Source organism: Lasiodiplodia theobromae (genome assembly GCF_012971845.1).
Source record: "Lasiodiplodia theobromae strain AM2As chromosome Unknown scaffold_38, whole genome shotgun sequence".
NCBI lineage: Eukaryota > Fungi > Ascomycota > Dothideomycetes > Botryosphaeriales > Botryosphaeriaceae > Lasiodiplodia > Lasiodiplodia theobromae.
The window spans coordinates 87,201-113,059 of NW_023336517.1; the positions used below are offsets into that span (position 1 = coordinate 87,201).

At 55.3% G+C, this 25,859-nt stretch overlaps 4 protein-coding genes across 4 annotated transcripts; 1 reads left to right on the top strand and 3 right to left on the bottom strand.

Annotated features, from left to right (window-relative positions):
- Positions 1–867: 867 nt before the first annotated feature.
- On the bottom strand, positions 868–2,136 carry LTHEOB_10362 (Cytochrome p450 protein; the record flags this gene model as incomplete). The annotated part of the gene is made up of 1 exon (XM_035506999.1): positions 868–2,136. One exon carries the CDS (start codon positions 2,134–2,136, stop codon positions 868–870), a length of 1,269 nt encoding a protein of 422 aa, XP_035367899.1.
- Positions 2,137–5,948: 3,812 nt separating this feature from the next.
- LTHEOB_10363 (Polyketide synthase) lies at positions 5,949–10,245 on the bottom strand (the record flags this gene model as incomplete). The annotated part of the gene is made up of 2 exons (XM_035507000.1): positions 5,949–8,722; positions 8,772–10,245. The coding sequence occupies 2 exons, from the start codon at positions 10,243–10,245 to the stop codon at positions 5,949–5,951; spliced, it is 4,248 nt and encodes a 1,415-aa protein (XP_035367900.1).
- Positions 10,246–11,687: 1,442 nt separating this feature from the next.
- LTHEOB_10364 (uncharacterized protein) lies at positions 11,688–12,833 on the top strand (the record flags this gene model as incomplete). Its single annotated transcript, XM_035507001.1, has 1 exon — positions 11,688–12,833. One exon carries the CDS (start codon positions 11,688–11,690, stop codon positions 12,831–12,833), a length of 1,146 nt encoding a protein of 381 aa, XP_035367901.1.
- A 533-nt stretch (positions 12,834–13,366) lies between these two features.
- LTHEOB_10365 (Beta-ketoacyl synthase) lies at positions 13,367–25,339 on the bottom strand (the record flags this gene model as incomplete). Its single annotated transcript, XM_035507002.1, has 1 exon — positions 13,367–25,339. One exon carries the CDS (start codon positions 25,337–25,339, stop codon positions 13,367–13,369), a length of 11,973 nt encoding a protein of 3,990 aa, XP_035367902.1.
- Positions 25,340–25,859: the final 520 nt, after the last annotated feature.

Here is a 25,859-nt window from a genome sequence, read left to right on the forward strand (position 1 = left end):
TCTCTGAAGATTATACTACCATAACGATTGCGGCCTATCTCAATGTTGCGCCTACCCCTCCAGTGGGTAATGAAGTAAAGTGTTTTATTGAGGATGAAGTATGGTAATAGAGAAGGTCCTGGCAAGGCTGAGGATCAATGCGAAGATGGAAACTCTGACGAAGATGAAGTATTGCACAGACAGAAGGACGAACGTCCGTCTTCGAGTCCGTGTTGTGCACCAATGAGTACCAATCCCGCGTGTCGGATCATGCCGCGGGTCAGTCTTTACACAAACCCTATGCGAACTGGCGTTTCCAGCACCGAAAACTTCCGCTTCCTTGGAATAAGGCGGCTGCTGCAATCCAACCCCACGCCAGCCAACCGTAGGACGATGGAGGGTGATTTGGCCTTGGTATATCAGCACATGGTAGATCTTGCTGCATCACAGAAAATGCCGAGGGCACGGAGAATGCACATCTGATTCCAAAGAGTGAAAGGACTTGATTTGGCTAGACTGGAATGCTCACATACGCCAACGCTGTTCGCTCCAACATCCAAACACCCAATTTTTCCACGCGACGCCATTTCCCTACGCTCCGAAATACACGAGATATTTGACCAGAAGCGCTTCTGCCTGGTCCCAAGTCCCTTGAGTCCCCAGCCTTCGTCGATGTAGGCTTGGGTGTCAATGAGGGGAGCTTCCGTACATCCGTAAATGATAGAAGATTCCAGAGAAGTTTGTTTTTTTCTTGAGGCATCAACGTCTGACAGTTTATACGCTGGGTTCCAACGTCTTTCTTCGTGTGAACATGATTTGAACCGAAGGATCCGGAATAACCTAGAGATCCTATTAGCGGCGGAGTTCTAAATCCATAGCGGGAACGGTTTAAAAGCTCACCTGAGTTGAGAATACAATATTCTTCGGCCGCCTCGTAGCTCCTTTAGGCAAAGATATGTCGTAAGAGAGCAGAATCTTTGCCAGCACGGTTTTGATTTCATTCCCAGCGAAGAATCTTCCAGGGCACGCATGCCGTCCCATACCCCAGTGGAGATATTCGTTGCTAGAGGACACGAATTGGTGCTTATTGGGCTCGTTCAGCTGCTCTCGTAGACGATAGAAACGGAAGCCGTCGAAATGGTCTGCGTTCTCATACAGTTCCAAGTCCCAATACCGGTTCGCGCCGTCGACTTCGAGAATTGTGTCCTTAGGGATGAATGTACCATCGGAGAGGGTAAAGCCTTTGAGAGCCTTACGTTTGAAGGTGGTCAATGCGGGGGGGTTCCGACACTGGGATTCCTTCATAAAGCTGTCCATCTTCTTCAGCTTCGCCATAGCTTCCTTTGTAAAACCGCCTGCTTCGTGTAAGACTTCGTTGATCTCGTCTCTTAACGGCTGCACGTATTCCGGGTATGCGGCGAGGTCAAAGATTAGGTGCGCCAGGGCCATGGAGCTCGTGTGGATGGCCGCCATTGCGATTTCCATTTGAATGGATGCTTGCAACTCGTAGTTCGTTGCCCATTCCGGAAATTTGGCTGCTAACCAATTCGTAAGAATGTCCTCTTCGCGTTTGGTGTTTGAGATGGCGTCGTTCTTAAGCAGCTCAACGGCCTCGCTGTATAGGAAGTTCAGCTTTCGAATCTCCGGGAGGAAACGGTGAACGAGTGGCCGCAACCATGGCTTCCACTGCTTTATTGCGTGAGACGCTTCAAAAGCTTGAGTGGAGTATTGGTGGGAAAGCTCTTGCCACCGAGGATTGCGGCCCAAGTCTTTGCCCACGAAGACTCGAGATGTGATCTGAGCAATGATGGAGAGAACGCTCGGATACACGCTGACGGCCGTGGGATTTTGGGACTGGGGTAGCACGCGTCCCAATGCCAAGTCTGATTCCTCCGAGAGTATGGGTGCCAGACGAGGTAAGCCAGGCGTGAGGTCTGAACGAATGGCGGTTTGGCCAATAGGGCTTAGGATCTGTACGTGAGAGTAGTCTCCAGCCGTGGCAAAATTGATACCTTCAACGATGCTGAGAGTGTTGTCGGGGAGATTCTTGATTTCGTTGAAGAATTTGTGATTCACAATAACCTCTTCCTCGCCGTCCTCGGTAGTGATGCGCACCATTGGGGTTCCGTTCTTGAGCATGGCGTAGACTTGGCCCATGACGGTGGCCGCATCGGTCGTCAGTTTCTGTGCTCGGGCCCTATTGCTGAGTTCAGCAAAAAGCAGCGGTGCTTGAGGCTTTCTGCAGCGCTTTAGGTAAGACGCGATAAGGAAAGCTGTAGTCAGTAGAGAAAATGAAATGCAGAGGGCTGTCAGACGTGGCCCGTAGCCTTCTGAATGCCCATTGCTCTCCTGCATGTACATGATTCCCAATGTTCCAGTGCGTCGAAATGATATAATGAAGGAAAGGTAGATGGACTGTTAGAATAACGGTCTGCGGTATATATGTGTTGAGATCGCCAAAGTATATCGGATTCGGTTGTGGCTTATCCGAGTTCGCCTTTGGCTTAACGGGTAACTTGGATCCCGAACCGATAGATCGGTTAAGATTACGCCGTATCCGTTACTCTAATATAGCAAGGATATAGGGGATAGACTCAAAAAAGACTCAAACTACACTAGCGTTGTTGAGGTCATATCCCGTGACTTAAGCTACACCACCGTCCACACATTCAACCCCTATCCTGTATGAACAGAAAAGAATCCCCCATCAGCCTCTTCTGGCTTGATACCATTTACAGAAGGCCCTCAGACGGAGAAGCAGAGAAGCTTGAGAAGGATGAGAATTTCTAAATAGGGTAATTACCAAAAGCGACCCGTATTTACGCCGAAATTACCCCATTTCGAATATGCGGCAGATTTATGAAAATTGTACAGCATCCCTAGTCCTTGACACGTGGCTACTCTCTACCAGAGGTGTTCCGTTCCGTTGGACGGAAGATGACGACATTGCTTGAGGCGGTAGACCTGACAAGCATCGCAGCCGTGCTATTCCAACATGATTCGCTCCCATGTCCGCTCGGCATCAACCCATTTCTGCAAAGAAATACATCCGGTACCGACCTGCCGAGTGACTAGCCCGGTTCTCTTTATCAACATCACAGCCACTTGGAATGCCTCGGAGCGCTCTACGCCCTCTGAATCCTGGAAACAATACATGCCGGTCTCGCCTTCATGGCCTGTTTGCCATGGAAAACCAAGACCACCGTTTTCACCCTGACTCAACAAACTGATGGACAAGGCGATGAATTCATGATTTGTGCCAGTAGTTGACATTGCAGGAAAGATATCGCGCTTGACTCGGGGGTCACTCCCGTAGAGCGTACCAACTATCTCCCGTCGTTCATTTGTGATTGACAGGCGGAGGTCTCCCGCGGTGTGGCAGCCAAAATCCAGACCAAATCTAGCAGATTGAGCAACTGTAAGAAGCTGCCCGGGATGAGGCGATCCATCTGGCCGGGCCGCTTCATCAAGTGCAGCGGATGGCCATGTGCCGTACGCCTCGTCCCAAAAGTCCTCAAAACGTGGCCACCGTTTCTCCAACAAGCTGGAGTAGTTTCCGTAGTCCATAGATGTGATGGCAGGGAGTGGTGACCTTGTCAAAATGCAGCCATTATTCCAGGCAATAGCGGCCGCAAGTCTCCACTCGCGACGAATTCCATGGGCCGAAGAAGCCCGAATGTGCCGCCAACCTCTCGTCGTCCGGTATGCCCACGACACTAGAGGGACACAAAAACCCTCGTAGTCTGAGAAGTAGACGCTGCCAAGCATGTGAGACCAGGACCAAGAAGGAAATACGGCTCCGTCTGATGGCTGGTTCAATATACTCTCGCGACTGCCGAAACCTCCGTTCGCCGGGAACCAGAGCAGCCACTCGTCGAAGTTTGCCAGAGGGTGCCCGTATATGAAGTTTCCTGCACCTTGAGAAGCTTCTAATATGCCAGAGAAGGCGTAGCAGGCGTCCGATTCGTTGGTCAGATGCCGGTCTCGGTACTGCATGAGCAAATATTGAAGATCTTTGTGCACGTTTAGAGAGCTGAACGAAAGGGCCCCGTGTTTGGTGTGATTCGCCATGATGTATGTATCTGTTAAAAGATTCTCGTGCCTGTTGTGGTGCTTGCACTCAAAGCACATCTGGGTCTGTGTGAAGTAAAGCTTCCGCCGGGCAAGAACAGCCTCCTGGAACGTCCATCCCCTGGAGTCCCATGTCCAGCCCTGGACAATCTTTCTGCGGTCGCCGGCGGCGAAGTGGAATCGCATACCCTCGACGACCGTCGTGTCTGAAGGCATGCAACGCTCTCTGCTCATGCCTGCCAGGCCGTCGTTCATGGAGCTGCCGGTGCAGTCAACAATCACCAACTTCGCTAACGCGTAGACTGAACCCATTCGGCCAATGTGATATTCCTTGTTGTGCAGGTCATCCTGAACGATACATAGTTGGTCGACCCAGAGATAACGCTCTCCGAGCTTGTCACACGCTCGGATAGCATCCTCCACTGTCTGTGGTAGTCTCGAAGAGTCCAACGCCCCTTCTTTCCCCAATTCATCGATGGTGGATAGCCTGGTTTGTATCCAGGCAGGATTTCTGTCGGTGCCCCAGACGTAGCTCAGCGCCACAAAACTGTAGAATATAGAGGCTTTCACGAGACGCCTCTCCTGAACATCTATAAGCCTAAAATGTGGAATTTCCGAGGTTGACTTCTCGATAGAGCACTCAGAATGCGATGAGCAGCAATCTTCAATCCAGGCCCGCGCAAGGGCCCAGCTTTGATCATTTATCAGTTCCTTATGGAAGGTGTGGTAATCACCAAGCGCAGCTTGTTTGGACTCGGCTGGGGCACTGCTATCCACAAATATGGGAGGGTCGTAGTGTTGGAGCGTGATCGGATGGTTCTGCATGTATTCCGAATTGAAGTCCAGGTTCCCGATGCCGTGAGGGAGGCGCATGAGAGGGAATACCCCTCGCTCTATATATGGCCAATGCATCTCTCGAGCGTTTGCGACCAGGCGGCAGAATGAACAATTTCGCTGGTCCGTTTCCAACTCGTCGCCTGTGTATGTGTCGGAAAGCCACATCACAAAGGTCTCGGGCATGAACGAGAAGAGATGCCTCAGTCGTAGGTGACTGCAGAATTCGCACAGGTCCGTCGCCGCTTCCGACTGGTCAGAAGATTCGCATGATGTACAAGCTCCGTGGAAGAGCTCTTTGCACGATTCGTAAAACGGTCTGGTATAGTACTGCCAGGTGTTTCCGGAATCCTCCGCTTCTCTCTCTATCCGCCACCGGCCCTGGGCCATAGGCTTTTGGCAGAATTCACAGTCGATCTTCGACAGCTGGTTTTCATCGAGGGGTGGTGCGTCTGCAGCAACCCCGTTGTAACGGTCCTGTTTGGGTACCACACTTTCGATGGTTCCCCATTCGACGATACTTAGCGCTTGGGTTCGAGGTTTAGTGTCTGAACACTCTGATTCTGCCGGTTGTGCGATCCACGTAGGATCCAGCTTTGTCTTGAAAGATTCTGGTAAGCTTTTCCTACGTGCTTGGTAGATGCAGTATAGCTCGGGCGTTTGAAGGATTCTCTGCCCGGGAATGGAATGGTTCATAAACTGTGGGATAGATTTCCTGTGTCTCAGTGGCGAGGAAGAGGTCGCCATTGTTTCTGGCCTTATTGCAGAAAACGAGAGCTGAAATATTGCGAGTAAACGGTAATGAAGCTATTTCTCAGACGTCTGTGAAAGTTTCGGAAGTGTTTTGTGCACGACAGCGGGCGAGCAGATGATAAGACTTATGGGGGAAAATCTGCAGCGTCAGCAATCCTGTGCGGGGCACCAACAAACAATCACTGGCTAAGATGTTTCGGCCCCCACTACATCAACACGCTAATTTCCTTTTTCAATATTGGTAAAGCGGAAGCCGCAGGAATAGTTCTCGGAAATGTTTGGTAAATGCTGGTATGCTATAAATTCGCTCATTACCTCTTCGAAACAACTCTTCCGCCTTCCTTTTCCATAAAGATCTCCTGTGCCAACATAAACATGCTCCACCCCATCTTCTTTGCAACGCCTGTCCACTTCAATGCGGACATACCCTCTAGCTTCATAATCCCTTCGTCTTTCGCGACAGCCGTCGCGAACTCGGCAATATCCACGTTGAAGCTGCTACCATGACTCAAATGCTTGACCCCCGAGCTCCTCTCAAACAAATCTTCGGCCAAGGCATCCACGATCTGGGACAGAGGAACAATAGCTAGCGTGCCGCTCAATCCATGGAGCGCTGGCCGCTTTCCCATCTGCCGTGCCAGCGCCATTAGCTCCTGCAAAGCCTCAAGCGGCGCCGCTCCAGCTTCGTCCGACTTCATTGGTCGGTGCACCACCACCTCGATACCTGCTTGGGCGGCCGCCTTCTGTAGCACCTTCTCAGCGGCCCACTTCGAGCTGACATAGCCGTCGGAGCCGTCCACGGGCGGAGTCTCAGAGCCGTACGCTACGACCTCGCCCGAGGACATGAAATGGATGGGGATTTTGCGCGGTGCGGCTATTCTGACCAACTCCTTGACGGAGTAGACGTTTGTTGCCCGCAGCTCGTAGTAAGAATCCCAGAAAGAGCGGTTGGCGCCGGCGTGGAAAATGACGTCCACCTCGCTCAGTGTCTTGAAGTCCGCGTCGTCAAGGCCCAGCAGTGGCTTTACCAGGTCTCCAGCGAGGATCGTAACTTTGTCAGATGTGGTGGTGACGCGGCCTTCGATCGGCGCGCGCACAGCAACGGCATATATCTTCGCGACGCGCTCGTCCGCCGCCAGCTTGGCCAGCATGTTTCGTCCCAAGACGCCGGTTACGCCTGTGAGCATGACAACGAGGTCCTTGTCCTTTGGTGGCACGGTTCCGACACTCGGAGGTAGCTCTGGTAGGGCCGTCTCTTTCTCCCAGTCGATTGCAGCAGCACCGCCTGCGGCTTCCTCTACCACCCGCGCCATCTTGCCCAAGGTATCATTTTCCATGAGGTCTATCAGCCTGAGATTGGCATGCAGGTTCATGCGAATCATGGCCTGAAGCTTGACCAGCATGAGTGAATTACCGCCGACAAGGAAGAAGGGTGAGGTGGCGTCAACACTCCGCAAGCCGGGTATCAGTTCGCTCCAAAGTCCTGCCAGCTGTGCTTCGGTGGGGGTAAGGGCGCCAACGTCGACCTCAGCCTTCTTGATCTCTGGCACAGGCAGTGCCATGGCCTCCTTGCGGCTGATCTTGAAATGGGCCGTCATGGGTAGATCCTTCACTGGCACCATGACAGCCGGGATCATGTACTGTGGCAGGGGCAGCGTCGTGCGTAGGCGGTCCAGTATGCTCTCATCGACACCAGGGGCCAAAACGACGTGCGCCGCGAGGAACTCCGAGTCCTGCTCCGCATCGCCCCTCTTCGAGACAACCACACTGGTGACCGCCCCGGCCGCCGTTTGCGCAATGCAGCTCTCGATATCCTCAAGCTCCATGCGCACGCCGCGGAGCTTGATCTGCGAGTCACCCTCCAGCCTGCCGTCGCAGTACAGCACTCCATCTCCTCCCAACCTGCCCTTATCGCCCGTCCTGTACATCTTCCCCGGCTGCCACGGACACGGCAGATACTTCTGGCTCGTCAACTCCTCGTTGTTGAGGTACCCCATCGACACGCCAACACCGCTGACGACGATCTCACCGGGACACCCCACCGGCACAGGCTTCAGCTCCTGATCCACAACATACGCCGTATACCCAGGCAACACCGTGCCCGCCATGACCGGCATCTCCCCCGGCCCGATCTCGTACGCCAAATCGCCCTTCGCGCACGCCATCGTGATCTCCGCCGGGCCGTAGCTATTCGTCAGCCTGACCGGCAACCCGAGCTCCCTGAACCCCTTGATCAAGCTCGCCGGCACGACCTCCCCACCCAGCACCGCGCGCCGCCACCCCACGCACCGCTTTAGGTTCTCGCGCGCGTACCGCAGCCACATCAGGTACTCGCTGGGCGTGGTGGCGGTAAACGTGACGCCCTCGTCGGCCATGATGCGCGTGATGGACAGCGGGTCGCCGCGCTGGTGCGCGGGCACGACGAACAGCGCGCCGCCGTGCGCCAGCGCCGCGAAGATCTGCTCGAGGGACTTGTCGAACGAGTACGCGCTCTGCTGCAGCACGAGGCCGACGTCGGGCGCGAGGGTGCTGTGCGTGGAGTAGCCTTCGAGCTGGTGGATGATGTTGGCGTGTGTGTTGAGGCTGCCCTTGGGGGTGCCGGTCGAGCCGCTGGTGAAGAGCAGCGCGGCGGGGCTGGAGGGGGTGGCGAGGTTGGGCAGGGGCGCGGGGGCGGGGGAGATGTGGGAGATGTTAATGTTCGCGCTGTGCGGAGCGACGGCGGGCACGTCGGCCCAGGTTTCATCGTGGGCGAGGATGGCGGCGGGTTGGGCGTCGGAGACCATGGCGGCTAGACGTTGGACTGGGGTGCGTGTGTCCAGTGGCATGTAGACGGCGCCGGCGCGGAAGATGGCGAGCAGCGAGCAGATCCAGTCTGTGGTGGGCTTTTGGAACACGCCGACTCGATCGCCTGTCTTCACGCCGGCCGAGACTAAGGCGGCGCAGATGGCGTTGATGCGGTCGTCCATTTGGGCGTAGGTGAGGGAGTTGGTGCCGTCTTTCAGAGCCGGGGCTGATGGCTGCTTGGCGATGAACTCGTCGATGCGGTGGGCGACGGTCGGCGCCCATGTGTAGTCGATGGGTTTGCCTTCTCTTGTCAGCGTTGCGGACAGTAATTATTGAGAATATTGACTTACCCTTTCCCTCGGACAAGGACCTCTCGATGACCTCTGCGGGCCAAATCTCTGGAGTCTTCCAGTCAACCTCGGGATTCTCTGCTACCTGTGCCAGCAGGTGGACGTAGGCCTGCAGCAGCAGGCGTGCACTGGCCTCGGAATAGAGCGCTTCCTGAAGTCTGATCTCTATTCTCGCATCTCCGGCAGCGTTCTCGATGATGTCCAATGAGACGTCGTAACCAGTTTTGGCCAAATGCCAGTCCTCACCGACAGCCTTTAAGCCCATATACTTTTGGCGCTCCTGCACTCCTTGACGGTAGTCGACGAAGATCTGGAAGAGCGGAGTGTGGGCAGACGACCGTGGAATCTCGAGTTTTTCCAGTAGGATGTCAAAAGGCAGCTGCGAGTGTGCAAGAGCGCCGTACACCTTGTCGCGGGCCTGTTGCACTGCCTCAGCGAAGTTGGCCGCATCGTCCCTGGCGAAGCGTAGTGGGAGGAGGTTAAGAAAGAAACCCAGCGTGCCCATGAATTTGGCATCGGTGCGGTTGGCGTCGGCCACGCCAACGAAGACTTCCTTACAGTCATCTCCGACGAGGCGCTGGATCAAAATCTGGAAAACCGCCAGATAAAAGTGAAAAGTGGTCGACTTCAGACGGCGTGCGGTGGCCTTACACTTGGCGGTGAGGTCGGCGTCGATACGGACATCTACCCTGTGTGTGCTGTATTTCTCAAGCGGAACACGCGAGTTCACCTTTGCGAAAGGCAGCAAAGGCAGCGGCTTCGGGTCCTTAGGGACGATTCCCCGGAAGTAGTCCAGATCTGCATCCATCTTGCCCGTCTCCCACGCCTCACGCTGGCGTTTCGCGAAGCCGCGATACTGCAGCGGGGGCGGAAGTGTCGATAACCTCTGGCCCTTGTACGCTTTTTCGAGGTCCGAGTAAAAAATCTGGAAACTGATGCCGTCCATGTTGATGTGGTGGCAGCCGAGAATGAGGAAGTGTACCTTGTCCCCCTTCAGCGATAGCAGCGACACTCTCATGCTTTCGCTCGCGCTCAAATCCCACACGTGGTTGCGCAGCTCGTCCAGCTCTTGCCGCGCCTCGCTTTCGTCTTGGATCTGCCGCCAGGAGAAGGGCACCGTCGCCGACGCATCAATGGCCTGCATGGCCTGCTCGCCGTACTCGCCCCGGGCGAAATAGCGCGTGCGCAGCGCCTCGTGCCGTTGCGCAACCTGTTCGACCGCACGCCCCACATCCTTGACGCGTAGCCGGCCTTCTAGCCGCACGAGGATGGCGATGTTGAATGTTGTGCGGTCCTTGATGGCCTGGTCCAGGAACCAGAATCGCGATTGCCCAAACGAGACACGCTCCTCGGCCGCTTGGTCCGTCTTGGTCCTGGCTGTCGGCTTTTTCTCGCTTCGGTCCGCTATTGCTCTGCCGGTAGGCACGGTCGTCGCTGTTCGCACCTGTAGCATTGTTTCTGTTGGAGGCGCCATTGGTTCACAGCGGCTGAACTCAGCGAGGATTCCAGGATGCACGAAAGGCCACTGGTGTGAGGGCTCCCTAATTAGGCGCAAGCCTGCATAGATACTCGAGTATTTATTATCATGTTGTAGGTCGTGCTAGGTACATGCATTCGAAGATCCCTACCATGAGTCAGTGAGACCGAATTTTCGGAGTCTCAGCGCCCCACACCGAAGAGTCTAAAACCATGACTTCCTTGTTTGGCGTGCTTGATCGTCAGAACTTCCAAGTACTACAGAAAATATACTCGGTGTTTAAATCCTACCTGCGAAAGCCGCTTGTCGATTCGCTTTCACTATTTCCCCATAATGCCGTTGTATGGTGCAAGTCCGCACTGGATTACCTTGCACGCTACATGTAGAACCATAAATGCATGCTTCTCGACGATTATAAGGCTTTCGAACCAGATAGCTAAGGTCAATCAGGGTCTCAAAGCCTTTAAGATTTTGCTTCCAGCCTTGCTTCCTCTTCTAGAGTCTTTAGCCGAATCGGATGCAAAATTGAATTGATCAGCTGAAAGAGATCATCTGCGGCAGTTGGATCTGTCTTCAACCCTTTTGATAACCTATCTCCGAATTGATTGTGAAGTATTCAAGTGATCGCATATTTTCATGGCTGGCATTCTTGAGGACTGGCATAGCTTCGAGCGGGCCGGCCCGCTTTTCTCCCACCCACTACATTATCAACGATCTAAGCACTCCTTTAAAGTTACGGATATGCCCCTTCCGATCTTTCAATATTCATCAGAGTACTTTCAGAAACTTCGTGCAGTTGGCGTTGTCCCGTTCGCCAGGGACCTCTGGCGAGCTACTGCCATCCTTTCACCATTTCAAATCACTGACTTCTCAGAGCATTGTTTTCTCACTAGTGCATCATTTTGGTCCATTTCTAACGCTCGTGCTGTTCTATTATCTTTCTAAAGAAGACACCGGAATCTCAATTTGCTTGTCTACGTTGTCTCTCGGTTCCACACAGACCGAACAAGTGTATAGCACTGGGGCTTCACGATTATGCGACCGGACGAAATGAACCCATAGAAGTCTTAGGAAACAAAAGTCATCATGGATAAAATCGGCCATGATCCGCATTGAGCCGTTGTTGTACGGATGCAGCGTGGTGTTGATCCAACACCGAAATTCTCCGAACGACCGAAAGCGACACGACATCGCCAATCATCGGTCTCAAGCCACAACAAACAACCGTGCACCTTCCACGCCCAGCCTCCGATCTCTAGAGCATACATATCATGTGATGCCAGACGGGTCTACGGGCAAGCGCTAAGCAACTATCAGCCGTTGGCACTTCAGACGCCCTACTATCTGAATAACGCAACATTACCTCAAGAAGATAGAAAGAAAAAAATAAAAAGAGCAAGGAGACAGTGCATATCCACACCGAAAAAGGAGAGCAAACAATGGCGGCCCCAATCACCACCTCCACCGTCACCCGGACGTCCACCATCTCCCAAGGCCCTTCAACAACGACCAACCACGCCCACCCCATCTTCCCCAAGTACACCGACCTCAGCACAACGACTTGGGAGGCCTGGGTCTTCGACGCCGTAGACCAGAACCCCCCTGCAACCGGCGGCGGCGCTGGCGCCATCGAGATCTCTTTCTTCCGCGACGCCACGGGCCTTTTCCGCGGCCGCGAGCCGCTCCGCGTCGCCTTCCACGCCCAGCTGCCTGGCGGTGGCGACGATGCCGCGGTGCACTTCGACGAGCACGCGGCCGAGACCGTCGTCGAGGACCTCGGCGACCGGATCAAGTCGGTGTGGACGAGCCAGCGCAGTGAAGGCGACAAGGGGTTCTCGTCCTCCTTCGAGGTCTGCGCCGACCTCAGCGCGGCGACGCTGACGTTCGACCTGCCCGAGGTGCGTGGCACGGTGACTTTCAAGAACGTTGCCGGTGGCAGTGCGGTCTCCGCTAAAGAAGAGCTGTTCGCGCCGCTGACGGCGAAGATCGGCCACGCGCAGCCCATCGTGTCGGCGGCCGTCGACGTCGCGCTGGCCTTCACGGACGGCAGGGAGCTACGCTTTGCGGGCTGCGGCGGCGTCGACCGCTGCGTCATGGCGGCGCCGATGCCGGCGCTGCTGGAGGAGAACACGTACGTGCGCGGGCACGCGGGGCCGTGGACGTTCGCGCTGCTGCGGAGCGTCGACAAGCTGGCGCCGGACGCGCGGCGGAACGAGGTCATCAGGGCGACGGTGACGAGGGACGGGGAGGTGGTGTTTTCGGGCAGCACGACGCGGCTGTCGTTGACGGAGGATTATGTGTGTTTGCGCGCGGCGTACGGTGGGAAGGTGAGGGGCACGTTTGCGGATCGCTCGTCTGGGTTTGTGCTGGATTTTGTGGCGCCGGGGACGGGAAAGCATTGGCATTTTGATGTCCAGCATGACGCTGTTTGGTGGAGTATTCCGCTTGGCCCGCCACCGGCCAAGTTTGGTAATAATGGCTTCACTAGCAAGGTTACCGGTGGAGAGGTGGGAGGAGAAGAGTACAGTGGCATGGCTGTCGTTGGGCATTTGCAAATGCCACAAATGCCTGCGGCGAAAAAGTGAACTAGTGATACGTAGATAGAAGATTCAAACATTCAAAGTTAAGAAGGCGTTAAACTCCATTGCTATTCATTGGTATTGCCAATTTTATTGGCCTGTTTCATTGCTTTCTCTTCGAAAAACACCAAAGCAAATCCCTTGTTTATCTCACCACAACAACGTCGCTTGTTAATTATACTTTACGACATCACTCCAAGAATTTGGCATATATCATAAGGCAGTCTTACTGCTGTATCATGAAAATCAGGTGTATTCAGTTCAATTCATTTGTAAGCTTCAACAAAAAGTATCTCTACAAGCAGCACGACATTAATTATCATGTATCATCTTTTTCCATGAAAGCCGCGGCAGGTCAATACTTGGAACGATTAACAGTTAATTACAACAGCTCCTAAACCAGTATGAATGTAGGATAATTAGTACTTTAAATTGAAAACGCCCCAAGTAGAGAAGAAATTACATGGTCCGTAACGCCAACATTGAATCCAAAGTAACACGCCTCAAACGCCGACCTGAACCTCCAACACGTCCTGACATCATCCCTGACTCTCAGTCTCTCCAAGGTAAGGAAACACCATCCTCTCCCCCCTGCCCAGAACCATTTCCAAATAATTCGTAACCAACACCTCAATCCCCCTTTCCTTCGCCCTCTCAATCCACTCCGCAACCTCAACCTCCTCAAACGCCACCCCCTCCCGCTCCTCCAAATGCCTCCGCAACTCCATCACCGGAACCTTCCTCCCGCTGGAATGGTGATAGAACGCCAGCACCTCACCGTCATCCCCTCCTCCTCCTCCTCCGCCCAGCGCAACCTCTTTGAACTCGCCCGCCACCTCACCCACATCCCGGTAGTCGAAGTAGCCGACAAACCGCTCGAACCGCGGCACCGCCCGCAGCAGGGCCGAGTACCGCAGCAGCGCGTTGAGCGCGTCGTCGGCCGGCGCGCCGTCGCCGACCAGCGCGCACGCGCGGTGCACGCGGACGGACAACCCCGTGCGCGCCGCCAGCGCCGCCAGCACGCGCTCGCACGCCCACTTGCTGGCCGTCAGGCCCTCGGAGCCGTCGGCGGGCGGGTGCAGGTGCGGAGGCACGGCAGCGGCATCCGTCGTGCCGTCGGCAGAGCCGCCGCCGAGTAGGGGCACGCGGTTGGACGACAGGAAGTGGATGGGGACGAGGTGCGGCAGGGCGAGCTGCTCGGCGATGAAGCGCGTCGCGCCGACGTTGTGCGGGCGGACGGACGAGTAGTTGTGCATGCAGTGGCCGAAGGAGCCGGCGTGGATGATGAGGTCGATGGTGGATTGGAGGGTGGTGATGTCGGTGGGGGAGAGGCCGAGGGTGGGGTGCGCGAGGGCGCCCGGGTAGACGGTGAGTTTGGGGGAGGTGGGGAGTGCGGATTGCGCCGCCGCGTCCGGATCGATGGCTAGGAGGTGGATCTTTGCGATGCGGGGGTCGGCGAGCAGCGAGGTGAGGAGGGTGGAGCCGAAGAAGGAGAGGGCGCCGGTTAGTAGGATTTGTTTGTCTTGGTCTCTGAGTCGCCGGCGTTCGGATGGGGGTTTGGGGATCAGGGTTGTTGATTCTGGCACTTCTGTTTCCGCCTCCCAGTCGATTTGCTCATCGCGTGGCTGCTCTTCCTCACAGGAAGCAACCAGGTTGGTCATGCTCTCCAGTGTGCTGGCCGTGTAGAGTTTGGTTATGCGCAAAGAGAGCCCGTACTCCTCTTTGATGGCCCTCTGGAGCTTGACAAGCAGGAGCGAGTTTCCACCAGCTATGAAAAAATCGGAGGTGGGATCGAGGAGAACACCCTTCGGCAATATGCCTTTCCACAACCGTGCCAGCCGGGACTGAGATAGCGTCAGGCTCTCATTCCCTGAAACTTCCGCCGTGAGCTCGGGAAGAGGGAGGGCTTGGACTGCGTTCCTATCCACCTTGGCGTTGGCAGTGACCGGAAGACGCTCCAGTGGAATCACCAAAGCGGGCCGCATGTACTGGGGCACGGGAAGATTGGCGGCGAGCTGCTGGAGCTCACTGCTGCCCAACGTCTTGCCGGGCACGAAGACCACGTGCGCGACGAGCATTTCGGGATCTCCTCTCACCGACACGACGGCGCTGGAAAGATGGGCTGGAGCAGCTTTGAGAAGGGCATTCTCCACGTCGTCCAGCTCGATGCGGAGACCTCGAAGCTTCACTTGAGTGTCGCCGTCGATGCGTCCCATGAAAACAACAGATCCGTCCTTCTGAAGGCGTCCTTTGTCACCCGTCTTGTACAGGGTTGTCCACCCCTTTGTTACGTCCTCTGGCCCCGCGAATGGGTCTGGACAGAATTTGGCTGCCGTCTGCTCGGGCAGGTTCACGTATCCAAGGACGACGCCGGCACCACCGATGCAGATTTCGCCGGGAATGCCAACGGGGAGAGGACTTCCGGCTGGATCGAGAATGTACACGGAGCAGTTGGGCAGTGGCTTGCCGATGGACGTGTATTCGCCAACAGTGGCCGAGGTAGTGGAAGCAAGGTCCACGTGCTCGAATGTACAGGCGACAGAGCACTCCGTTGGACCATACCAGTTGCTAAGGGTAAGGCCGGGACGACCCAACGCGCGGAATGCCTGCTTCATTCGTTCCGTGATTGGTTCGCCTCCCGTGATGGCATGACGCCATTCCGAGCAAGCTTTGAGTGACTGGCTGCCAGACTCGAGTATCATGGCGTACTCTGAAGGCGTGGCTAATGTGAGAGTTACCTTTGCCTTTTGCATCAATTCCACGATGGCAACTGGGTCGCCGCGTGCGGCTTGTGGAACGATAACGGCAGTTCCGCCGTTCCAGAGCGGGACGAATATTTCCACAAGAGATACGTCGAAGCCGAAAGACGCCTGCAGCATTATTGAATCTTGTGCGGTAACCGAAATGGCCCTGGAAACCACTTCGCAGTGATTTACATGACCTCTTTGTGGAATCCGAATACCTTTGGGTGTTCCAGTCGTTCCACTCGTGAAAAGCAGGAATGCAGCCGAAGAAGGGTTTGGGAGGGGAAGGTCCCGAATCGACGACGCATCTATTTCAGGTAGCTCTGAGACGTTGATAGTGCGCAAATCACCAGCTGTCGACTGGGCACGCTTGAGCGTGTGTGTGTCAGACAGGACCAAGGCCGGCATGCAGCTGTCAAGCATAGCAACGTGTCTGACTTGCGGAAGGCTTAGATCTAATGGCACATACACGCAGTTAATGCGAATGATTGCCAGCATGCATGCAATGAGGTCAGACGAAGGCTGGCACAAGACTGCAATTGCTGAGCCACTCTCGATGCCCTGCTCCAGGAGATGAGCAGCAATCTTGTCAGCCTTGTTTGCTAGCTGCTGGTAAGTCGTTTTGCCACTCTCATCGTTGATGGCAATGGCGTCCGCGTGGTTCTGAGCCATCGTTTGGAATCGTTCCGTCAGTGTCTCTGGCCATTCGGGAGAGATTCGAGGGCCTTTTCCGACTAAGGCGTCTTGGGTTACTGTGTCTTTGTCAAACAAAGAACAGGAATCGACTGTCAAAGTCGTATCCTCAGAGAATGACTTGAGAAGATGGACATAGGTATCCATCAAGACTTCTCCTGCCTCTGCAGTATACAGATCCTCCCTGCAAGACACGTCCAGCAGGCATGAGCCGCTAGCAGATTGCGTGATATTGAAGCTGAGGTCATACGGGTTCCTGGCATCCTCGGCAGCCTTGAAAAGAAGTTCGCAGTCTCCGAATGGCAGCGTGAGAAGGTCGTTCATGCGGTAGTTGACGCCGATCTGGAACAATGGACTGTACGATTGAGATCGGGCTACGTTGAGCTCGTCCAAGATGAGATCGAATGGAACGCTCGAATGCGCGAGCGCAGTGAAGATTTTCTTGGAAGTGCGCTTGGCCAGCTCGGAGAAAGGTTTGCTGTGGTCGATGGAAAAGCGAACGGGCAACAGGTTGAGGAAGAAACCCACTGTATCCGAGAGATTGTCATCTGTCCTATTTGCGTCGGAGACACCGATACACAAGTCATTCACACCGAGGAACTTGGCGAAAAGCGCCTGGATGGTGGCCATGTGTAGGTGGAATGGAGAGACTCCCAGAGCTCGGCTGGCATCTTTGATCCGCGCATTCGACGTTGCATCAACCTCCCTGCTGATGTTGTGGCTTCTGTAACTTCCGGCGCCCCACCGTGCCTTGAGTCGTGAAATGGGCAAGAGAGGAGTAGGTTCGGGCAATTGAGCAAACTCGGTCTTCCAGAACGAAATTGAATCGGCAAGCTTGCCTTCCTCGATAGACTTTGTTTGCTCCTGCGTGAAGTCGACATATTGCTTGGTGACTGGCGAGAGAGGTTGCAGCGCATACGCCCGAGCAAGATCACGAAGAAACAAGAACCAGCTGACTCCGTCCATGATAATGTGGTGGTAGCCAAAGATGATGGAGTGTACTCCGGATGACTGTGAGACAACAGTGGCGCCGAAAGTGATTCCTTGCTCAAGGTCCCAGGCAGTGTTTTTCAGCAGATTGAACTCATGCTTGACCGTGTCCTCGTCAGCATTTTCGACGACCTTGAGGCAATTAGGCTGTGATGCAAATATTCCTTGGGTTGGCTCGCCAGTTGCGGGGTCTGCATAAAACGCAGTTCGAAGCGATTCATGCTGGGCAATGACTTCCGCAAGAGCACGACGGAGTCGCATGACCTTGAGGTCGCCCTGGACTTGGTACAGAGCCGTGCAGTTATAAGTCGTCGGATCTTCCACGAAGGTCTTTAGGAAGAAGAGACGAGACTGGGCATGGGACAGCTTCCCCTTCCTCTTGAATGTCAACTCACGCGTGGGTGGAGGAGTAGCGTCTGAGAGATCTGAAACTGGAGTGGACACTCTTGAGATGCTAACAGAGCTGGAAAGCTCTGCCGGGGTGAGAGTATCTCCTGACGATGGTGTGGTGCTCCGGGTGGTGTCGGACGTCTTTGATGACGGAGCTTCGGGAGCAAGGCTTTCATCCTTAGCGCTGCTTGAATCAGATTCGGCTACAGAGACAGCGGGGCTTCTGTTTCTCGGTACCTGCTCCTCTGCCGTCTTTTTGCTCTCGTTCTCTTCGAGACCATTCGCCAGCGGCTCGCCGGTCGCTGGTGCCGACTTGGTCTCCTTTGCTGGCCTTGTTGCCAAGTACTTTCTCGCAGCGTCTGTGCAAATGGCACCTACGGTGTCACCGCTCAGGACTTTGAGGACAGGGATGTCGACGTGGATCGTCTTGAGGAACCAGGTCCTGATCTCCACAGCCAAAAGCGAATCCGTGCCCAGGTCAAGCAGAGGAACATTGACATTGACCGTGTTCGGCGCCATCTGTAGCATCATCTCGAGCTTGGCAGCGAATGCTTCCTGAATGGCGGCGGCGGCATCCTCCTCCGAGCCTGCGGCCTCGAGTTGCTGCTTGATGTCCTTGGCCGCAGCACCCGACTGCTTCTGTTCCTTGGCCGTGTTCTCTTCGTGGATGCAGTGCGCAAAGCGTGGGTTTGAGTAGAACGGCGGCTTCGATTGCGCGTCGGGCGTGTCGAGGAATGGCTCAATGCCGGAAACAATGCTCCAATTACCGTCGGCTTCCGGGCGACTGCTCCTCACCGCTTCCGCAAAGAGATGCTGAACGTCAGTCTCAGACATGGGGTGGAAGAGGAGCTTGCGGAGATGGTCCTCTATGTGGCGGCCAGTCCTGGCAACATATCCAACGTCGGCAACCATACCGATGTGCATGACTGAGGCAGCAAGCCCTCTAGACCTACGCTGGGCGGCGAGAGACGTCATGAACAAGTTTGCGGCATGATAGTTTGACTGGCCGGCGTTACCGAAAATACTGGCGAGCGAGGAGAAAAGTACGAAGAAGTCTAGATCCGGCCCGTTCTCGTTGAACACCTCATCCAAAATCTTCGAACCCTCAACTTTAGGACCAAGGACATCGTTGACGTTTTCGGCACTCATGTCCACAAACAGCTTGTCGATCAGGACCATGGCGGCGTTGCAGACACCAGCAATCGGAGGCAGGTCTTGGCAGATGGCAGCATGGACGGAGCGAACGGAGCCTCTATCGGAGACATCCATCTTGTAGACTTTCACAGTTGCTCCAAGAGTAGACATCTCTTCCAGCCAGGCGGCATCCACGTGGGCGCTCCTACTTGTGAGGACAATATAGCGGGCACCGTGGGTTACCATCCAGCGACAGAGAGAGCGTCCCATTTCCCCGGTCATACCAACCATCAGATATGTCTTATCGGAGCGGAACAGGCCTGCTGGGTTGAGGGGCCTCACAGTCACGGTCAGCTCGGGCTCGGTCCAGTCAACGACATTGGGGTAGGCCTTCTGCGCCGGTGGTGCTCCTGTCAGAGCTTGAACGCTGACGGTCGATGCGTCCGAGTTGCCCAGTGAAGCTGCTACGGCGGCATCGAAGGCAGCTGAGAGCGTTTCCTTGTCCGGAAGAGGGATTGCGCCATTAACGAGATCGAATACATAGGTAGGGGCATCTCGAGGGAGGATCGATGCCAAGGTGGTGATGGCCTTGGAGCCGAAATGAATCAGGCATGCAGTGTTCCGAGGAATGAGGTTTCGGAGGGCACGCTCGGTAGCCTGGGGGTGAAGAGAAAGCCATCCATTCTTCGCACGAGCCATCTCGGTCGTCGTAAACACCAAGTTGATGTCCTTGGCCTTTGCATGGTACGTAAGGGCTGCAGCGAGTCTCTCGGAAGGCTCGTAGACAAGAGCAGAGCTGTGGGGCGAGATGGGCTTGAGAAGCTCGATTGCAAGCACATGGCTCGCCACATCCAAAAGTGTGTCTGGAGCAGCCTGGGGGCCATCAGGAATTGAGAGTATGTTTGCCTCAGTGACGGTGACGGACGAAGTGTTGGCATCGGAGGCGACGAGGGCGAGGGCGGGGCTACCCGACACACTGCCGAGAGAGAGAGTGCAGTCTTTTCCGATGGCCGTTGAGAACTTCACATCAACAACAGACTTCTCATCATCTGCCGTTGCTGTGGCCTCAACCAGAGTGAGCGGCCCCTCCGGGCCCGAAGCTACGACCTCGACACGGGCCTGTTCCTTCTTCACCTGCTTGTTGACTTGACGGCGAGATGCATTGAACCGATCATTGATGGCTTTGTCAGGCACGATTCGAGGGATGAGAACAGTGTCGCCGTCAATCTTGACTTCTGGCTCAGTCGCCCAGAGCATCTTGTGCTCCGAAAACTCGGGCGATCCGGCCATGATGAGGCGAAGGAGCGACTCGACCAGCAGAGTCGGCGTGAGGCTGGACACCTTCGCATCCACGAACTGAAGCGTAAGATGAGGCAGCTCGGTGATGAGAGCACGGCCAATGCCGACAGCCATGTTGGAAATTGGGCTCTCCCTGTGGCAGCCGCTGGTGATCCACAAAACACTCTTAGCGCTGATGAACAGCTCTTGCAGCTTGGTCAGGCGCGCCTGGCTCATCGTTTCTAAGAAAAGCGGCTTGTCCAATTCCGTGAGACAGATGACCGACGTCCTCGGAGCCAGCTTCTCGATGTCTAGTGCATCAATGCTGGCGACCACAGTTGTGCGCTTCTTCCACGGTGAGAGCAGCTTCTGAGTGTCGCGTACCAGTTTCGAGACAGCCAGCGTCTTTCCACCGATGATGAGGAGATTCTGATCCTCTTCGGAGAACGTATTCACCGCCGACAACGGTTCACGGAGAAGACTGAACTTGTCGTCAACTGCTTGACTGATCATAACCGAACAAGAGTGTCTCGTCGGGTCTGGGAAGTCGTGAAGTACGGCATTGACACCTGAGAAGCCGGTGCTCTGCATAAGCTCGTCCCACTCGACTGTCGAAATGCCAGGGCTAAGGCGACGGCCTTCTTCAGCACCAAGCCACCAACCAGGAAGGGCTCCCATAACGAACGGATTTCTGAGCAGGTCGCCAGTGACTTCCATCAAGATGAAATATCCACCAGGCTTAAGAAGAGCTCTTGTGTGCTGCATTGTTTCAGCAAGGTTGCGAGTAGCATGCAGAACATTAGCAGCAATGATAACGTCATAGCCGCCCTCCTCGTAGCCCTGCTGTGAAACATCCTTTTCAATATCCAGTACCTTGAATGTCATCTTGTTGACATGGTCGTGGAACTTCTCAGCCGCCTTCTCGAAAAATCCGGACGAGATATCGGTATAAGTATAGGAGGAGTAGGTCGAGCCGATAGTGTCGAAGATATTACGAGTCGTACCACCAGTACCTGCGCCGATCTCAAGAATCTTAGCTCGAGGGTGTTTATGCGAAATCTGCTGTACAACTCGAGCGATGTAGTCGTTTAGCTTCCGGAACCCTCGGCCCTCCATGTAGAAGCGGTTCAACATGTCGTTCTCAAGCATGACTTCCAAGATTTGTGTCTCTCCGCGAACGACCGATACGAGGTTCTCACTGATAGCATGCATTAGCTCCAAATCAATTTGACCCGGAAACTTGGCACGCAAGCCGTCGATAGTCTCGCGGGTGTCGCTGAGCCAGGCTTGCTCAATGACAGAGTTCTGGCCGCCGCGAATTGCGTCCAGGTTGGCATGTATCGCCTCGAAGAGTCTCTGATGGTACCAGGTAAATGTTTTGACCTCTTCAGCCGGGATCGTGTCAACGAGATTCCGGAAGTGAAACAAGGCTAGCCTCTCGATGGCATGGATCATCTCGCGTTCCTCCGAGTCCTCCTCTCCCTCATCCACGTCTACCGGACCGCTGGCGATATCTGCATCCCAGACTGTTTGGGAAAAGAGAAGCCGGTCGGTCGCGGGAGTGGGCTCAGAAATGGACTTCAAAAACAGGCCTTCGACAAGGATGCTGGTGTGTGTGCCGGCGGGATTGAGGAGCTGGACATCACCAGTAACTGAAGAGGAAGACGCCTGCGTAATAAAGGCGTCCATTTCCGCCTTGACCTCAGGGATGGAATAGTCATGGACCTGGGAAGGATCCACAACGATACGGTGGAGAGCGATGGGCAAGTATGGGGTCCAGAGAGCGCCGGTCGTCGCGGGCGAGGTGAGAGCGACGAAAATCGCCTGGAACACAACATCCAAAAAGGCCGGATGTACGATGTAGTCGGCGCCCATTCCGTGCTCCTTCCATGTGGCAGCAGCTCTCGAATAGCCCAGTGTCCGCTCAGCATGCGTCAGCCCTTGGAACAAGCCCTGGTAGTTGAGTCCCAACTTCGCGATGGACGAGTAGAACCTTTCCAGATCGACTGGGGCAAGGTGAGGCCGAGCTGGAGTCACAGGAGGGAGTTCGTTGCCATCACGCTCGCCAAGATGCACCAAGATGCGACCGCACGCTGTCTTCTCCAGGACGCCTGCTGCCTCGTCGGCGCAGGTGTAGCCGGAGAACTCTGCTTCCAGGACGTCTTTGGCTCCAGTGCCAAACTCCGTGTTCAGCAGCTTCACCGTGAAGACGGTCTCTACGCCTGATGAGCCCTCGTCCATGACCAACGCCTTCCGGATGGAGATGTCTCGCAGTTCGAAAAGCCGGACAGGACGGTCGCCTGCCAGAGTCTTCGAGGCTTCGAGGGCCATTGCGACGTATGCGGCGGCAGGAAAGAGGACCTGACCCTGGAACTCGTGGCCGCGGATCCAAGGCATCTCATTGAGACGGACGATGTTACGCCAGCGCATCTCATAGTCAGAATCATCCGGAACCCTACGTCCTAGCAGCTCGTGAGGAGTGCTCTTGCGCAGGCGATAGTTGCGGGAAATGCGCCCTTCTTTCCAGTAGGTTTTTTCATGATCCCAGGCGTACGAAGGAAGGTCCTTGAGCATCTTCGGCTTCGAGTCGCTGAAGGCGTTGCGGTAACCGTCGAAGTCGACGAATGAGGGCCCAAGAGAGGACCACAGGAAGCCCAAACCACCAGAAAATGCCTCGACCTCGTCATCACCGCGTCTCATGAAACCCATGTATGGCGGAGCGGAACCGAGAACAGACTTCAGCACTTGGGTGCCAGGGCCCTTCAAAGCCGGGTGCGGACCAAGCTCTACAACCATCTCGAAGGGGCCGCCGTTCCACAGCGAGCACTCCAGTGCCTGGGAAAACAACACGGGCTGTACCATGTTGTCCACCCAATACTGCCCTGTGAGTGCCTCAAGATCCCCCTCGAGAAGCTCCGTGTCTGCGCGCACACTGGATGACCAGACGCAGGCGCGATCCGACCTGGGTCTGTTGATCTTGATGTTGCAGGCCTTAAGCGACTTCAAGTAGGGCTCTGCACACGGGAGCATGTGGTACGAGTGATAGGCAGTGTCGACCTGTAGCTGCCTGGCGAATGTTTTCTGCTCGTCGAAGTACGCTTTCGCCTCCTCGATGGCATCAAGGTCTCCGGATAGAGTCACACTTGATGGTGAGTTGCTGGCTGCTAAGCTGATACGGCCGTCGTACTGTGCGCAGAAAGTAAGCGCTGCCTCGTAGGAAAGACCAACCGCCATCATGCCTCCTTTCTTTCCATCCCTCCCTTGCGCCAACTTGGCATGGAAGCCTCTGTAGTAAGCGATGGCCATGGCATCTGCAGCAGAGATGATGCCGGCAGCGTAGACGGCTGCGATCTCGCCCGAGGAATGGCCAACCGCCGCATCCAGCTTCACTCCGGACGCCGTGACGAGGTCCACCATGGCGATCTGCAATGCGGTGCAGAGCGGCTGGCTCAGCGCCGCTTCGGCGATCCGAGACGTGTCTTTGCCTGCCAGAAGCTCTGCCTTCAACGACCAGGCGGGGGGATCCGGCAGCGCGGCCAGCGCAGCCTCGCTGCGCTCAATCGACTCGCGGAAGAGCTTGCACCGCTGGATGAGCGCGGTGCCCATGGTTGCCCACTGAGCCCCCTGGCCGGTGAAGACGCCGAGGATGCCGGGGACCTCGTCTGGGTAGCGCAGCTGTGCCCGCGTTACCAGGCTGCTCACCGACCCGGAGTCGGCCGTCTCGAGGAAGCTGTCCATAAACGAGAGTAATCTATCGCGGTTGGATCCCGAAAAGAAGTGCTTGACAGGGAATGTTCCACGTTTCTCCTGCAGTACCCAAGCCAGGTCTTCGAGATCCACGGCGGGGTTCGACTTGATGTATTGGGCGTACTCCCGAATGCTGGAGAGAATAGACGACTCGGAACGAGCTGAGAAGACGAGTGGACCGCGGAAGTGATCTCTGGCTGGCGCCTCCGCGTTTCTCTCCGGCTCGTAATTCTCTATAATTGCGTGGGCGTTGGTGCCTCCAAATCCGAAGCTGTTGACACTGGCACGGCGAGGTCCCTCGACCTCCGGCCATGGAATGGAAGATTGAAGTATTCTGAGGTTCTTGTAGTAAGGTTCGATTGCTGGATTGAGCTCGTTGAATAGCATATTCGGCGGTACAGTCCCGTTCTGGACTGCCAATGATGCTTTCAGAAGACCAGCCAAGCCAGCGCATCCCTCGAGGTGACCGACGACTGTCTTGATGGACCCGACATACATGCGGTCATTCGATTCTCCATGCGGAAAGAAAGCCTCCGAGATGGCCTGCGCCTCGATAGGATCTCCCGCTGCGGTTCCGGTTCCATGGCACTCGAAATACTGGCAGCGATCGACGAGGGGGTCGAGGCCAGCATTGCGGTAGGTCGCCTTGATTAGTGCCGCCTGAGCTGTAGCACTAGGCATCGTGATACCCTTGGTGCGTCCGTCAGAGTTGACTCCGGTCTCCCTGACGACGCACTCGATATGATCGCCATCGGCTATAGCTTTGCTCAAGGGCTTTAGAAAAACTGCCGCACACCCTTCACCTCTCGCGTAGCCGTCCGCGGATTTGTCCCACATGCGTGAGCGGGACTCGGGAGAAAGCATGTGGAGGTTCGACTCGGCGATGTACATGGCAGGGTCAAGCAGCATGTTGGCTCCAGCAACAATGGCGGTGGTGGACTCGCCGTTCCGCAAGCTCTGGACGGCCTGGTGAAGAGCGACGAGTGAGCTGGAGCATGCCGTGTCGATGGTCATAGAGGCACCCTTGAGGTCGAAATAGTATGAGATACGGTTGGAGATAATGCTCCTCGCTGTTCCTGTTGCAGCATACGTCGCGATCGTCTCGGTATCCCTCATCTGTAGATCCCACCAATCGGCAGTCATAAGGCCGACGTAGACAGATGTGAGAGTCCCTTGCATCTCCTCGATCGTGTATCCAGCCGACTCAAGGGCCTCGTAAACTACTTCGAGGAGAATACGCTGGGCTGGATCCATGCCCTCCGCCTCTAGAGGGTTGATGTTGAAAAATGGCGCATCGAAAACGCGGTGGGCGTCGTCTTCGGCCAAGAGATATCCCTTATTCTTGACATCCGTGCTGCCATGGTGCTCTCCATTCTTGTTGTAGAAGTTTGGTAGTCGTAATCTGTCTTCGGGAAATTCTCGCAGAACGTCACGCGGGTTCCGCAGTAGATTCCAAAGTTTCGAGGGCGAGCTGGATCCTCCAGGGAAACGGCACCCCGAACCGATGATTGCGATTGGCTCTTTTGTGGTGGCCATGTTTGAGATCAGGTGCGACGAGTCGTTGAGATCGCCCGGAAAAAGAGAGGGTCAAGTCAATGAGATTGGTCACCAAAGCATAGGGCGACGCACAACCGGCTTAAATCTATGTACTCAGCTTGTACTGCACTACTTCATTAAACTTGGTGAGCCGCGCTTAGGGAACGGTGCGGCGAGTGCCGAAGCGTTCCGGGATGTCGGGGTTCGGCGCTTGGTATTCGGAGCTGCGTCTGGGCAACATCGTTTGCAACATCTGCGACCCATTCCGCTATGACAGTGTCTCGCTTGACTAGCACTTTCTGGGATCTGAGGCCTTCCTCACCATCAGAAAGCCCCGGTTTGATTTACTTCCGACGTTCCCCACTTGAAGTCTGTTGGAACTCAATCGATTGCTCCTTCTAAAGGCCTACACGATGAGCTCCGTTTTATGAGGAACAGGCTACGCTAAACAATCTCTGATACAATTGTTCTAGCTACTTACCAGTGCTGAGTGTCCTGAAACAAAGTCTAGTGGTGGAAT